Source organism: Diceros bicornis, chromosome 21, assembly GCF_020826845.1.
Source record: "Diceros bicornis minor isolate mBicDic1 chromosome 21, mDicBic1.mat.cur, whole genome shotgun sequence".
NCBI classification, from domain to species: Eukaryota; Metazoa; Chordata; class Mammalia; order Perissodactyla; family Rhinocerotidae; genus Diceros; species Diceros bicornis.
Window position 1 is genome coordinate 46,575,264 of NC_080760.1, and position 16,411 is coordinate 46,591,674.

The window sequence follows — 16,411 nt, forward strand, 5'->3', positions numbered from 1 at the left end:
ATTGGGCTGGGTCCACTGTAACTGTGTTCATTGCTGTGGTCTAGGCATATCTGGGCATGTCTGGGGAAGTGGTAGGTGGCTAGGAAAAGTCTTATTCTGGTGGATGGGGGGAGAAAATAGGATGGAGGGGTGTGTTGGCAGTCTCTAAGGCCATTGACAGGTTTGGTGACTCACTTGCGGGTGTCACAGGATTCAGCATATAGTCATACTCACGGCTATAATTTATTACAGCAAAGGATAAGAAGCAAAACCAGCAAGGGAAAAGATGCATGGGGCACAGTCCAGGGGAACCCAGTGGAGTCACACAGGATGCACTTGATTTCTCCAGCAATGACTCGTGACAGGTGTGAGATGTGCACCAGGGATGCTCAAGTGCTCAAGGGTTTATTGTCTACCTCTGCCTGGAACATACCAACATTTCAGACTCCCAGAAGGCAAGCAGATGTTCAGCATACACCACATTGTTTGCACAAACTCTTTAGGCACCGTGAGCCACCCTTATCAGGGGATGGTGGGAACCCTGCTGAAATCCAAGGTCCCAGATGCCAGCCAAGAGTCAACCTTGCAAGCAGGCCTCTCTAAGGATAGCGGTCTCAGGCCTGTTGTGTGAACTCTTTTCTCACAAGGAGCCTCATGCGAGGAACGCAACCTGGTGGGAGTAGGGGTTGGCTTGTCAAGCTGTCCCAGGTATAGACTTTAACTTCCCGAGGAGAGTGGGTTCAGAGTGTAGCAAGGTGACTATTGCCAACTCTGTCTTTAGCAGAGCCTGGGGGAGATTGGCCAAGTCTTAAGGAGAGATAGGGCTTTGCAGAGTGTGGCCTACTTAAATAAAAATCCCACCCCCTTCCTGACCTGGAGGAGAATCCTAAGAATTCAGCAAAACAGATTTGGGCACAGACTGCTTCATTGTCTGACGATGTGGGGCACCTCTGTCAGTTACCAAAGGGAGTGAGTGTGTGAATAATCTCTAAACAAAATAAGACTAAGATTGGTCACCAAAGTTATGGTACCAGAAAGTGTATGACTCTTTAGACTCATGAAGTCCAAATAAGAGTTTTGGGGAAATGATTTTCATGGTGTGAGGTGGGTTTTACTTTGGATCTCAGAGTGGAAGATCCCCCCTACCTCCTGCCTTGGACTAGGGGGCAGTGCTTACTTTTTGGGGTTTTTCTGGAGACTTCATTACATAAGCATGATAGATTAAATCATTGGCCATTGGTGATTGATTCAACCTCCAGCCCCTATCCCCTCCCCAGAGGTCAGGGGGATGGGACTGAAAGTTCCAACCATACAATCACAAGGTTGGTTCTCCTGGCAACCAGCGCCCACTCTTCAGTTACCCCGGGGCTTTCCAAAAGTCACCTCATTAGCGTAACAAAAGACACCTTGATTCCTCATCACTTAGGATATTCCAAGATTTTTAGGAGCTGTTTGCCAGAAACAGGGATGAAGACCACACATATATTTCTTATTATAAATCACGATATTGTTACTGCCAAAGGGGGTTATCTATTCACCACAAGGCACACCAACAGTTGAGAGGCAAGGTGGTAGGAGAGAAAGGGTTTTATTGCAGCTTACTAGCAAGATGGAAGATGGGGGACTAATGAACCATCTTAAAACTACAAAATCTTGAGGCAGTTATATAGAGAAAATGGGGGTCTTAGAACACTGACCATCTGGTGAAGCAGACCTTGAGATGCTGTATCATCTCTTTCTTCTATCACTGGTTTAGATACCAGCATAGGGCTTTCTTCCTGGAGGTCGTTACATTCCTGAGGAAACTTAAAGAACAAAGTTATTGCCTTATCACAGTAGGGAGGTCTATACATAAACTAGGGCCATAAAACTAACAGAGCATGCATATCCCCTCGAGACAGGTGCCTAACCATCTAGGCTACGAGCAAACTAAAGCATTTTCTCAAATGTGCTGGTGAATCAGGGTCATAAATAGTGCCAACATGGCTCCCTTCTATAAGATGGCTTCCCTTACACTAACTTTTGACTGGGCCGATATCAATTGACTCAGTGGCACCAACAATATCACATTGAGGAAGAGGGTTAATAAAACAGGACATGAGAAGAGAGAGGAATGGAAAAGGGAATTAGGGAAAGAGCATATACACATAGGGCATCCCTCAAGTCCTAGGATGTGGTGCCTCACCCCTCAAATGATAGTGAAAGGGCAGGATGAGGCTCAGCCCTTCACCAACTCAGTGCAATGCAAAGTCAGTCCCCTGAACTCCTGTGAAAAACTCTTTAAACCTTCCTTGAGATCCAGCGTGTGTTCTCACTTTGAGCAAGGGTAGGCTCCATCATCATAATCAGCGTACTCTCATTATACACTACTTTCTGAGTGGTGGACATTGTCTACCTACAGATGAAGACACAGCTGGAGAGAGAAAAGGTATTGTCAGTTCTGCTCTCGTTCCACTACCCTCACACAACATAGGGCATGAAAGAAGGGCTTCAACTAATGCAGAAGCAGTTCATTCTCTAAAGTCTTGGGGCCCACTAAGAGCTTCTCTGGGATCCCTTTTAGTTAAGGGTCACATGCATTTGTTGGACATGCTGGCATGGTCAGGGCCCTGGGGCATGGGTGGTGATACAAGGAGAGCAGCAGAGATGGGCCTGGAGGAGAGTACATTTCCAGAAGTTACAGTTGAGCTGGGTGTCGATGTAAATAATCCATAATCAATCTATAAATCAAAATTTGGGTGAGTTTATATGAGCCAGGTTTGAGGACTATAGCCCAGGGCCTTCCTTAAGGAAGGAAGGGCACCAAAGAAGTGGGGAGTACAGAGTGGTTATATGCCGTCTTGGAACACAGAGCACACATCACATATGACAGAAATAGCTCTTTTACTACTGTCACGAGATGCTTGGCTGGCACAGCAGGTTGGTGGTCAGCAGGTCAGTGGTCACAAGGTGAGCACAGCAGGTCAGTAATTAATCCTTAGTCCCCAAGAAGAGATGCTCATCCTTAAGGAAATGCCAATATGGGGGGAAGTTACATCCCTATCTTTAAGGGCATCATTCTTATCTTTGGGACGTATAAAGCAGATACACAATGCCTGCTCAACAGGCCACATCAGGCCCTTTTGGAAAAACAAGGTCAGGCTGAATTAGTTTTAAACCAAAAAGCTTCCTCATATGCTCAATATATCCTATTGCTTTTCATTTACTTACCATGGGTTAAGGAGCATGGGCACTGTGAGGGATTCCTGGGAGGGCTGGGACGCAAGCCATAGCTCCTCCACCAACAGGTGGGGCTAGAGCCAGTGATCTCACACTGAGAGAATCCACATCCTGAGACCCTGGGAAACCTGGGGTACCTTAGAAAGAATGCAAAGATAGTACCAGAAACAACATTAACTCATGGGTAGGTAAATGCAGTATCACAGTTCAGTGTTGCTCTCAAAGAAATATGGCCAAAGGAAATTAAAAAAAAAATTCTTTTCTGTCTTTGTCTGCATAACCTAAGGAACATTAAATGGGAGCCAATTCATAACTCTGAACAACCATTGTAGATTGCCTCCAAAGATCTTTATTTGGCCTTGCATTGATTCATAAATATTTTTATTTATGGAAACCTCCAAAGAAAGGAGAGGCAGGCAGTGATGTACGTTATAAAAACGGTCCTGAGGTAAAATTAAATATGCATCTCCGCCACCATTGCCCACATCCTTTATTCACAGAAGAGCAGGAGAAGAACCACCTCCTCTTTTCCTTGGGAAAGTCACCGGAGAGAACAGGGGTTTCATGGAGGAGGAAGGGTGTTGTGGGAGACTGGTTTTCCCTAAGGTCTCCTAACAGTCTCTCCTGTCCCTCATGCTCTCCTAGAACCCAGATACTCCCCCAGCAAGGTGTAGAGGCTGTGTCCTCTCCCTGTGAACCTGGACAGGCCTTTGTGATTGCCCTGATCAGTGGGACATGGCAGAAGCGAGCTGTCTCACTTACAAGGTTAGGTTATAAAAATGCTGTTCATTTCTTCATTGTTCTTTTGGGGCGCTCGCTCTTGGAACCTAGCCCCCATGCTCTGAGGAAGCCTAGCCAGCCCTCATGGACATGCACAGGTGTTCTGGCTGTCAGCCCAGCTGAGGTCCTGGTCAAAAGCCAGCATCAACTACCAAATGTGTGAATGAAGACACCTTCAGGTGATTCCAGCCTCCAGATTTCAAGTTACCCCTGGCCTTTGTGTCTTCCAAGTTGGGGCTCCAGACATAAGAGAAAAAACAAGATGTCCCCAATGTGTCGGTCTGTATTTCTGACCCACAGAAACCATGAGCATAATAAATGGTTGTTACATGTCACTAAGGATGGAATGGTTGTTATGAAGCAATAGGAACCAGAACAGGCATTTCCATTTTCTTCTCTGGTGGTGGAAGTGGGCAGAGGCAATAACACAGTTCTCCATAACCCTGAGTGTCGTGGGGCGAGTTCGTGGTCACTGCGGTCAGTGATTTCTCCACTTGATAGGACCGTGGACTGGTGCACTTTTGCAGCGAAGATGATGCAAAAAGATGGCCCATCATGTCTGACTTAATTTCTTTGTGAAAAGGGCTCCATTTGTTTATAATTATTTCACCAGTTGCTGCTCTGGTCAAAGAACAGGTGCCTGTGTGCTTGGTCCTGCCTTCCCCTCCACCAGCGGGATCTCCACTCTGTCCCTGGGCCTTGGCAACACCACCCTACTCTCATCCAACCCTGAGAAGGCTCACCCTGGCCCTCAGACCCAGCACATCACCAGCCTCAGTTCAGTGATGACACTGAGAGAGGGTCAGTGTATACTCTCAGGAATGGGGACAACTGCAGTGTAGTGGGCAGGTTGAGTGCCCAGGGGAAGCGGTGGGAGACGTGGCCTCACAGCAGGTTGGGGCCTGGATCTGACGTGCTCAGACTTGTCCTCTAGGCAACAGTCAAAGGGGGCATCTGTATGGAGGAGGGTGGGGGCAGTTATGTTGACATAGCAAACGATGGAAGATTGAATGCAGACGGAGGACATGGAACTGGAGAAGACTGGAGAAGCTTCTTTTGTTTTTTTTGGTGAGGAAGATTGGCCATGAGCTAACATCTGTGCCCATCTTCCTCTATTTTGTATGTGGGCCGCTGCCACAGCATGGCTTGATGAGCAGTGTGTAGGTCAGCACTGGGGATCCGAACCTGCGAACCCTGGGCCGCCGAAGCAGCGCGTGCAAACTTAGTCACTACACCACCGGGCTGGCCCCTGGAGAAGCTCCTTTTGAAGTAGAATTGACAGGGTGTTGTTACCAATCGAATTTTGAACATAGGAAGCAGTGATGGTATTTTCTAAGCTGGATGATTGGAAAATGAATCCATAAAATGAAAGAGGCGGAATAAGGTGAAGTGGCAGGAAAAGATGAGAGGAGGCAATGAACTGTACCGCAGACCCGGAGGGGAAAGTCAGGAATGCATCTCAGGCCTGAAACAGAGTTTTCAGGGGCATCAGCCTAGAGCCGCAGCAGCAGCCATGGGAATGGGCCCAAGTGTCCAGGGGAAGGGAGAGTGTGCACATGGAGAAGAGGACGGGCCGAAGGGGTCACCCTAACAACAGCTTATGTGATGGCTGGAGGGAGCAGTCACTCAGCAGAAAGACCGGGGGAGTGGGGTCTCAGAAGAGAATCTTCCCTGGCACCTGATAGGGCGCCTTGCACCCAGTAGGTGCTCAGTACATGTTGGATGAGTGAAGAGACCCATTAGCAGGGCACACTGAAACTTACGTCTAACACAAGGAAAACAGCAGAGCAATTGAAAGGAGCGACAGTTAGGGAGTAGACGTACAAAAGAACAGCTAGTTTTAGCTCAGGTCTGCTACGAGAGTGACAGACACAGTGGCCTGCCATGCATCAACTGGAGACAAGGTAGCACTTTCCATCCAAATGTGTCAGTCAAGCTGTGACAGACTGCGAACGGTGGCAGACACACACTGCACGTTGCAGCCCCAGCTGTCAAGCAGAGGGCAGTCATCCCATGAGCGAGGAAGGAGGGCGCTGCCACTCAGGCTCTGGGGCTTGGGCGACACTCACGCCTCCCCTCACGGTCACTGTCAGTGGTCTCCCCTTGAAATTCACAGGCCACTCACACGCAGGGGGATCCCGCTGCAAGGTGGGTAACTGGGAACAGGATGCAGAGAATGAACAGCTGTGCTGGGGACAATGGGATGTGGTGGGCAGTGATAGACAAGGACCATTTCATGCTGCTCAAGAAAATCCTGAAAAAAAAGCAGGAGAAAAAATGCCCGGGCTGGAGAGTGTCTGGGTACTGGGAGCAGAAGATGACATCACCCTCCCTGAGACTGTCTTTCTCCTGGGGACTGGAAAGAGGATGAAAGGTCTCTCCCGCCCCTGGTGGAGCTGATGTGGGGGCACAAGCAACGAGCCTTCTGGAAGTAAGAAATGAGCAGAGGCCGACCGAGAAGGGTAACGCAGGGCGAATTTGGAAAAAGCAGCCGAGTACCAGATGCTGGAATCACTGGTTATTATTAGCAGGAACTTAATGCTGAGTGTTCACTTGGCAGCCGGGATCAAACACAACGTGTTTTTGTCTCTCACTCTGCCTTTGCCCTTTCTTCAGTGGAGTGGTCCTTCCCTGCCCCGGGATGAAGACTTAGGCAGATCCTAAGGCATTCCTTCTTTTTCTTGGGTGGTTGATGGCCCTTCAGCCATTTGAATCATAGTCTCAGTTCCATTCAGTAATGAATTGTCCCCTATAATAGCTCAAACTCGGGCATAAATTTTCTCCAGTCCTCTCCCTCCCCTCCCCCTTCTCAAGCTGCTTAGGTTGGAAACTTGCAACTGACAATATGGCTCTTTTCTCGTCCTGCGTGCCTGTTCCTCTATGGGACTCCTGGATCTCTAGCTCCATCCTGGAGTGGGGGAGGCCAGGGGAGGGTGGGAAAAGAAAGATGAAGGGGAGTGTGCTGGCTCCTCCCATTGTCCCCCTCCCCCATGCTGTGTACCCCAGGAGCTTGACCTATAAGGGCCTCACCAACAGGCTCCCTTGCTCCTGACTTCCTATTGGCTTTGGGCAGTGGGAAGCTCCAGCTAGAGATTGGAGGGAAGGAGGAGAGTAAGTTCAAGGTGTTTATTCCGCCTGCTCCCTCCCTGGGGGCTGCATCCCTGGAAGAAGTTCCCAGCTCAGTTCCCTGTCAGTTGCCTACTGCCCTCAGCTGTCTCTCTGGGTCCTGGTGACCACTCCCTCGCTTTACCCATTGAAGCCCAAGGCTGGGAGCTGCCAGGACCTTGAGTGGTGCAGAGAAGATGGTCCTTACACAGCTTGGTCAGGCTTCCTGCTCTGTGGGCCTGGAGGAGGTTGAGGCTGACTTTTCTCTCTCGGGAAGCCCTTTCATGGACTGTTAAGAGGTTCCTCGTTTGCCCATCTCTCCTACATCCCCTGGGCCCTGCCAGTCCTCTGAGATTCCTTCCTCAGCCCCCAGCATGCAGCAGCATACCTCCTGCCTCTTCCTTAGGGCTCCTCACCTCTCCAGGCAGCCCAAGTGGACAGCGCCCAAGTCACCCCCGAGGCTGTCATTTCCTGGGCAGTCCATGTCTGTTCTTAGGAGAGGCTCCTACTTGCCTGCCCTGAGACAGCTTGCGGGAGGGCCACATTCTCACTCCCCTGGCACCACCCTCTGCACTCCAGATTGATTCCCCTGTAAGATCAGACCCCAGTCCACTGTCAGGTGCAGGTGTCTCAGGCATGAGTCAGGTACCAGCCTGCATGTCCCCAACTTCAGGAAATGCTCTTCAGAGCTCCCCAGTGAGAGCCCTTGTAGAACCTCTCACTGAGCTTGGGCTACAAAGTAGGAACCCCAAGGCATAGGTGGGCCGCACAGGAAGGTGACAGCTCTCTCCGAAGACATTCGTTCATCTGTCCTCACCCCCAAAGTGCCCTGGAAGCCACGCTCAGCAGGACTGAAGTGAAAACATAGCACCACCCCTGCCCAAGGGTCTAACAACAGCCAGTTATCCCCAAAGGTATCGTCCTCCACGAAGCCCCCTCCACTCTCGGACCCTTTCATATTCCCAAAGGGAGTGAGTAGTTTTAAGATTCAAGAAGTAGGTTGGTGATGTGAATCGTCTCATTCCCCTCGGTAGTAAAATCTTCCATAATGGAAACTCAGCCACAATGACTTAAAAGGAATCCCATTCTAACAACTTGTTATACTCTCTTAGGACAAAAGCCTCCTTGCTTCTGGAAGTCTCTGTTGTCACTGTAAAACGTGAGTGGGTTCAGAGAAGCTGGCTCAGTTTGCTAGTGTAATTGATTAACACTTGTCTGCACCGCAACGATATAAGCTCCGTGAAACTCATGACAGCATTTCTTTTTCTCACCATTATAGTCCCTGCCCCTGGCCCACGGGAGGTGCATTCAGACAATGTCGAAAAAAGAATGGACAAATGCTCAGTTCAAAGGGTTCCTGAAGATCAAAAATGAGATGGATATAAGAAAACATTTGGCCAAAAAAATTCCACTACAAAATCCAAAGATATTCTTTTGGGGGCAATGCAATTTCCCAGTTTTACGGTTATCTTTTTAGATGAAGCATTGTCATGATCTGGGGCTCCGTTAGCTCTCCAACTCCTTCTCCTAACACTCTCTGTCTTGCTCAGTCAGTTCCAGTCACACTGGTTTGCTGGCTGTTCCTGAAACCATGTGCCACTGCAGGGCCTTTGCACTTGCTGTGCTCTGTTTTTAGGACATTCTTCCCCTGGGTATCCATGGCTCACTACCTTGCAGTTGGAGCTCCCTGGGGAGGACTCTGTACACTGCCAACATTTCTTACTGCAAATCTCCCTCCTAGCCTTCTGCAAAGGGGCCCACACTTACTCAGGGTGACTGTGCATTGAGAGAGAAGACACACCCAGGCTTCGGAGATTACGCGGGACACTGCCTCTGAACTGATGGTAACTTCTGGGGACCCAAAGCAACACTGTGCTCCACAGTCAGGGTGAGGCTGTTTTTGACTTCAGTTGGGAGAGACTGGGATGAGAAAGTTTTATTTTTGAACCTAGCCAATTTAGTTCCTTTGCATTTCATCTAAATTCTGCTTGAAAATTGACTAATTATTTGTGCCTTTTGATGTGCAGTTAAAAGGCACTGGTTGATCTTTTTGGCGTTCTGCTTGGAAATCTCTTTCACTAAATCCATTAAGTCATTAGGTGCATTTAAAATGTTTCTGTGTTACCCCAGGCAACAGTTTGCTCAACTTCCCTCCTCTGCATTAGGAGGGTCCTTTCCTCCAGCATTGAAGAATATCTTCCTGTTTCCCACAAGCCCTCACCGACATTCTCCTCAAGGCTGGTTGAGTTTCTGTAATCGTCTTGAGGAGGCCACAGAGGCGCGCTGCTCAGGTCTCTCCAAGAGAGAACCTGCCACGAGGGGTGCAAAGAGCCAGGAGCCTCCAGCTGCAGTGCCTCCTGCATCCACTGTGGCCCTCGAGCCGTGGTCACCACTCTCTCCGCCGGCAGCTCGCAGCCAATAGCTGAATGTGGCAGGGGTGGCTGGGCTCGGCCATCGCTGTCAACATGCCCATTTTCTACGGAAGGTCTTGCGCTGGAGCTCCCGCTGGGCTAGCTGAGACTTTTTCGGAGCTGCGCTGCTCTCTGAGCCTCCTTTAAGACAATCCTCCTTCCTCTGCCTTCCCACTCATTTTATAGGTGTCAAGTCTGTACCTAAAATCTAAAGTGTAAAGGCCTTCCCTTCCTACTCTTGTCTCTTCATTGTTCTCAGCCATTACCTCTAATAAACCTCTCACACTTCTAACTCTCTCTTGGTGTCTACTTCCTGGAGGATCCAAATCAGCACAAACCTCCTCATAGGTCTGGAATTTAATGCTGTCATCTGAGTGCTGGGCTGTCGACAGGCATGCCTACTTGTGGCGTCTCCATCCTGGCAGTCTCAAGGAAGCTGGACTTCTTACACGGGAGCTGGATTCTCCCAGAGAGAGTGCCCCAAGAGAATCAAGGGAAGGTAGTATGGATTTTGTAGCTTAGCCTTGACAGTCATGTAGCATCATTTTATCATTTTTCTATTGGTTAGAAGAAAGTCACTAAGTTTAGCCCATAATCAAGACAAAAGGGCAAAGACTCCATCTCTTGATGGAAGGAATGTCAAATAATTTGCAGACATTTTCACACATCCACAGTGACCAATGTGACAATGGCGGAAACCAACGCTGGACCCCTTATATGGCACAATACCCCAGGGACCATCCATCCACCTGTGGGTTGACTACACTGGAACACTTCCATCATGGAAGTATCAGCACCTTGTCCTCACTGGAATATACACTGATTCTGAATATGAATCTGCCTTCCTTCTCTACAATGCTTCTGTCTAAAGCACCGTCTGTGGACTTCCATAATGAATGCCGTATTCACTGCCATAGTATTTCATGGAGCATCGCCTCTGGCCATGGAACTCATTTTTTACAGCAAATGAAGTATGCCAATGGAGTTTTATACATGAAATTCACTGGGCTTACCATGTTCATCAACCCCCTGGAGCAGCTGGCCTGATAGAACAATGAAGTGGCCTTTTGAAGACTCAACTCCAGTGCCAGCTGGGTGATAATACTTAGCGTGGCTAAGGTACTGTTCCCTAGAATGAAGTATATGCTCTGCATTGCTGTTCAATGCACAGTGCTCTTCTCCCATAGCCAAGATACACAGAGCTGGGATCAAGGGATAGAAATGGGAGAGGGTTCTCTCACTAATGATTAACTGGCCAAAGTTTTACTCCTTTTCCTGGAACTGTGGGCTCTGCTGGTTTAGAGGCATTGGTTCCAAAGGCAAGAGCGCTTATATCAGAGAACACAGCAATGCTGCCTTCTAATGGGCAGTTGAGATCAATCTGGCCGTTTGGCTTCCTTGTGCCAGGGAACCAACAGGCGAAGAAGGAAGTTACTGTGCTGGCTGGGGTGCCTGGACTATCACAGGAAAATGGGATGGCTACTATTCAAGGGGTAGAGGGGAGGCCACAGAGTGGAAAAGGGAGGAGTATAATCGAAATGTGGACGAACCTCAGGGCATCTTAGTACTTCTGTGTTCTGTGACAACAGTAAATGAGAAACGAAATAACCCAATACAGGCAGGACTGCTAATGGCACAGAGTCTGCAGGAATGAAGGCTGGGTCACCCCACCAGGCAAGGAACTATCACCAGCTGAGGCGCTTACTGAGGGTAAAGGTAACATGGAACACGTGGTGGAAGAAGGAAGTTGTAAACACCAGTCACCAGTTACCACCAGCTGCAGAAACAAGGACTATACCAGCGACGGTATTTCTTCCTTGCTTTGATGTGAATATACATGTGTGTGTATATTCACATATAAGAATCTATCTCTACATATCCATATATAAATTTTATCCATATATTTAAATCCCTTTTCTTTGTTTTTCTTTCCCCATTCTAACATAAGATGTGTTAATAGTGGGTAACTATTTTATCTCAATATTTAATTCATAGGTTATCAAAAGGAGTGTGAGACTTCTCCAGAAGAGGAATAATCATCACCCAAAGATGGGTGAGGTGACATATAGGAATCTGTGTGCCCTTTCTGAGGAGAGGGATAGCATCTTAGTCTGCTCAGGCTGCCATGACAAAATACCATAGACTGAGTGGCTTAAACAACAGAGATTTATTTCTCACTGGTCTGGAGGCTGGAAGTCCAGGATTAAGGTGATGGCTGGATTGGTTCCTGGCGAGAGCTCTCTTCCTGGCTTACATGTGGCTGCCTTCTCGCTGTACCCTCACATGGTGGAGAGCGAGCTGTGGTCTCTTCCTCTTCTTATAAGCACACTAATTCCATCATGGGGGTCCCATCCTCATGACCTCATCTAAACCTAATTACCTCCCAAAGGCCCCACATCCATAGACCATCACATTAGGGGTTAGGGCTTCAACATATGAATGGGGGGGGGCACAAACATTTGGTCCATAATAGCATGTTTTTTGGTTAAGGGATAATGGCATTAGGTTAATCAGAATCATAATTTTGCTTTGTCTTCATGTGGAAGTTAATGATGGTCCCGACAAATGTATATGGTTGCCAGGTTGGACTCCATTGGACTGAGAGATGTCATCTTGGCTAAGGCTGGGAACTACGCTTTCCAGAATCTCCCTCCTTGCGTGGTTACTGGGTAGAGTTGGTCAAAAGAGGAACCTGCAGGAGGTTTGGGAGGTGGAATGGATGCAGAAGGCTTTCCACTCTGATGGTCGATGCAGTCAGACACGGTGAGGGACAGACGCGGAGGTGCCCACAGCTCCAGTTTGCCCTTGCCCTCCTCAACGCATCCGTCCCGTCTTTCTTACTACAGGACTGCTGACCAAGGCTGGCCCCAAGCCACCCGCCAGGAGCTTGGCTGCGGACCCCAGAGGCAGCAGCTACACAGAGGCAACCATTTCAACAGAGTGGATAATTTCCACCGACCTCTCTACAAGCTCCCTGCTCATGGCCCCACTTCAGCATCCGGATATGCTTTGCTTCTCAGATTCTATGCAGGCTTGGCATTGCCCAGCTGCACCTCTTTCTCCACTTATCCTTCTCTCCCTTCTAGAATTTCACTTCCCATCTCCTCCCATGTGTTTGTAAAGTCAAATTCCTATAATCGATCCCTTTTTCCCATCATATGTATAGTGGCTCGGTTTTTGCGACTGAACTCTGACTGAAACACTTTGGTTCTCTGCTAAAACGTTAGCTTATTAGGAGGGGCTTCCCAGGAGGCCTTGTCTGTAAAGCACCCCATCACCCTTTATCCCCTCACTCTGACTCTGCCTCACAGCCTTGTCAGCACTGACACAGCACATGTTTGTATATTTTGCTGCTTTGTTACCACTGAACCGTTGATGAACAGAGCAGTTCCTAGGACTCAGTAGTTGCTCAATAAGTATTTGCTGAATGCGTGTTTGGGGAAGCTGGACTGAAATGCTAGCACATCGTGATGAGAGGAGCACTAATTTTTCCTGTAGTGTAAGTGGAAAGCAGGAGCACGGGAGGAGAAGGGAGGGGAGGAGGATGAGAAAATGTGTAACAGACGCTATATTGGGCACTTGAGATAGCTCATTTTGAGACAAACCTACACATAAGGCAAGTATCATCATTCCCCAAATACAGGCTCAGCAAAGTTAAAGGACTCACTGCACGTCTTTACAAAGCGACTGAGCTGGAATCCAACTTCAGGGTGTCTCATTTCAAAACTCATCTTCTTGCCATGAGACAACGCCACCAGAGAAAGCAGACACATCATGAGAGGAAAATGGAAACATTGCTTAAAATCGTATTAAAGCATTCCAATTTGATCTGAAATTACAGTTTTAACTTCCGAGCTTGACCAATTTGCTGAAGTACTAACTGAATAATCAGTCGTTTTGTCTACGACTTCATGTATCTGCATATGCATGCAGTTCTGTGTTTTATAATCAACGGCTTTGTGTAATAGTTCTATGAATTACCAAACATTTTCAATAGCCAACACTTTATTATAGAAAAATGATGGTCATAGCACTTTTAAGATACACATTTTAATTTTAAACTAGTTTAAGAATATTACTGTACAAAGTAGGAGCTACAACGCTGGAGTGATAATATTGATAAAAAACTCTGTGTGTATCCCATAAATGACACACATAAACTCTCTTTGCTGAGCAAAACGGGGCCTGGCGGGTCACAGTCAATGCAGCCTGATGTTTCAGATCAATGGAGGCACTTCAGGGTTATCTTCAAAGTCTGGATCTTCCTTACTTGGTGTAATTTTGGGTTCAGATCGAACTCTTCTGGGAATGTGCTTCGTCTCTTGAACTATGTTAGCCACATCAGGGAAGGAATGCCTGTTAGGATCTACTTCTAGTTTCTCAATGTGCTTGCTTCTACAACAGCAAAAAAGGCAAAAGGAAATTGATATATCATTTTAAGTTAAGTTTCAAATAGATTCAACTCATTCACTCATTTATTCAGCAAACCTTGGCAGAGCGTAGAGAAAAAAATAGCTTGGTTTCAAGTAGCTTAGAGCCTTGTAGAAGCAAGAGTCTGACCCATGGAGAAAGGAAGTGCTAAAAAGTGCTACAGGGCTGTGCTAATGCACAGGCAGCTGGTGGGGAGGTCAGCTGGGAGACTCTGCTTACCTAAGAAATTTTTGATAATTGAGATGACACAGCAGGCAAAGCCCCATAGCCAGAATCAACAGCAGAATCACTCCAGGCAGGTCTTAAACCTGAAGGTAGCGAACCAGGCTGCTGGTCCCCGCTGCTTCAGACGACACAGCCTGCCATGGTGTGGCAGGGGCATTTATGCTACAAGTTCAGGTGCACAGCAAAGCTCAGCCCACCAACTTCCCCTCCCACAAGAACCTGCTCCTACTGCCTGCACCCAGTTCTCTCAGCAATAGCTAGACTGCAACAGAACAAGAAAGAACCTCTGCTGCCCAATGATTCCCTTTATCGTAGCCATAGAGAAAACTCTAGATAATACAGGGCACTGGGCTGCCTTTCTGGCAGTGTCAATTCCACAGGCCTGGAGTTGGGCCCAGTAATCTGTATTTATATAACGCTCCCCCAGTGGTTTTGACGATCAGTCAAACTATTTTGGAATCACTGCACCATTCAGTCACTCAACAGATACATATTAAGCGCCTACTATCTTCCAGTTGCTGTGCGAGACGCCAGCAGTCCCACAGTCTGTGCACATAGACGAATTTCCTGGTAGAATCTAATAGTGCGGCATGGTGCTCACTACAAAATTTATCACATTGTCACGTAATCGTCTCATTATTGGTCTGTTCTCCCTACTAGACTGACATCTTTGAAGCAAAGATATTGTCTCTTTCATCTCGTTTCCTTGGCATACAGCTTTACTGACTAAATCCTTGTTGAATAAATGGAAAAAAAATTATTATACTATTGTGGGACAATGAAATTAAATAAAAATTTTCTCTGGCCTAAAGAAAATCATAGTCAGTCTAATCCAAGAGCTGCAAACTGAGGTCCTCAGACCAAATTCATGCAGTGGACACAATTTGTGGGGGAGGCAGATTTGATTTTCTTTGAAAGTGTGAACTCTCTATTGTTCTTGAAACCCTTCCCCCCCATTGCTGTCATCTGCTCGGCCCTGGAAGGCATCCGAGTTTTTGCTTCCTCTTAGTATTCCGCCTAATACATATGGACCTGCTGAAGAAAAATACAAAGTACACAAACAGTACAAAGTAGTGGATACTTAAGACCCAGATTGTACACTATAAACTATGGAGGAAGTTACAGTTTTCAAAGACCTACATTACAGTCATTATTAAATATAGCTCTATTTTCAACTACTGTGTTCTTACTTAAAAGGCTATACATCTGTGGCTTAATTAAGTAAATATCCAAATTCATCTATTATAATTATATTGTCCTTGACTTGGAGGAAAAGCAGCCGATCTCACCTCCAGGCATATCTCTTGGACCATAACTTCTGGATCTCAGTAACAAACAGTGAATGTAGCAAGTCTACAATCATATAGAGCTCACCTACTTCAGAGGTGGGGAGGAATCATTTGCATGCAGGACTTTAATTACTCATGAGTCTCTGGGTGATAGACAGTGAGCAGCTAGGCCTGGGGCACTTGAGGGGCACACTAACCCCCAAAATAAAGAGGAGAGGGGCTCTTCTCTGCTGCTTCCTGCCTCAATGTCAGAGGCCTGAAGTGACAGATGCCCGTTGCTGGGTCTACCCACCACCTGGCTGTCAGAACCAGAACCTCGAGAGTCTAGTAAGAGCAACTGGAAGACAAAGTGAACAGATTTATTACCAGGGAAGAGAGAAAAAGAGAAAATGTCTGAAATCACCAGGCATAAAACACATCAAAGATTGATTCCTTCTATTAAAGAACATAAGGAAAGAACTTTCTTCTGGTAATATGGTGAGCTAGCATATTTGGATCGAAGACTCCCACCTCCACTGAAAACTTTAAGCGCTCATGAAAGATCTGATAAGATAAAAAGGAACTACAAGGTCAGAATTCAGTGAAAGGAGGAACCCAGAGAGGGAAGTGGATCCCCGAAGCCCCCTTTGCCCTGAGGGTAACCGCTGAGCCCCTAAAGCTGTGCATTGGTCTTGCTGGAGTCTGGGGACAGAGGTCAAGGCCCTGAGCACGGCTGGTGGGCAGTCTAACAGGACACCCTCTCTCCACTAAGGCTGCGGTCCCAAAGGGCTTCTCTCTTGTGTAACAGCGAATGAGAAGTAACCCCACTCTGCTCACCTCCCCAGGGGAGTGAGAGGACTGTTGCCTCAATGGGACAGAAGAAGCCTGAGGTGTCACCACAAGCTGGTGCTTCCATGGGTTTACAGAAGCTGGTGGTTAAAACCCCTCAATCTTGAATGTAGAGTGGAGACCTCGGGGTCTGCCCCAAAGCAC

General features: G+C 47.5%; 1 protein-coding gene across 1 annotated transcript in view; it reads right to left on the bottom strand.

The window, feature by feature from the left end:
* Positions 1-13,487: 13,487 nt before the first annotated feature.
* Positions 13,488-16,411, bottom strand: part of DNAAF11 (dynein axonemal assembly factor 11) — an 85,022-nt gene continuing 82,098 nt past the window's right edge. Inside the window, exon 12 of the mRNA XM_058564951.1 lies at positions 13,488-13,889. Within this exon, the coding sequence (XP_058420934.1) occupies positions 13,712-13,889 (178 nt within the window). The 3' untranslated portion in view covers positions 13,488-13,711. The remainder of the gene's footprint in view (positions 13,890-16,411) is intronic.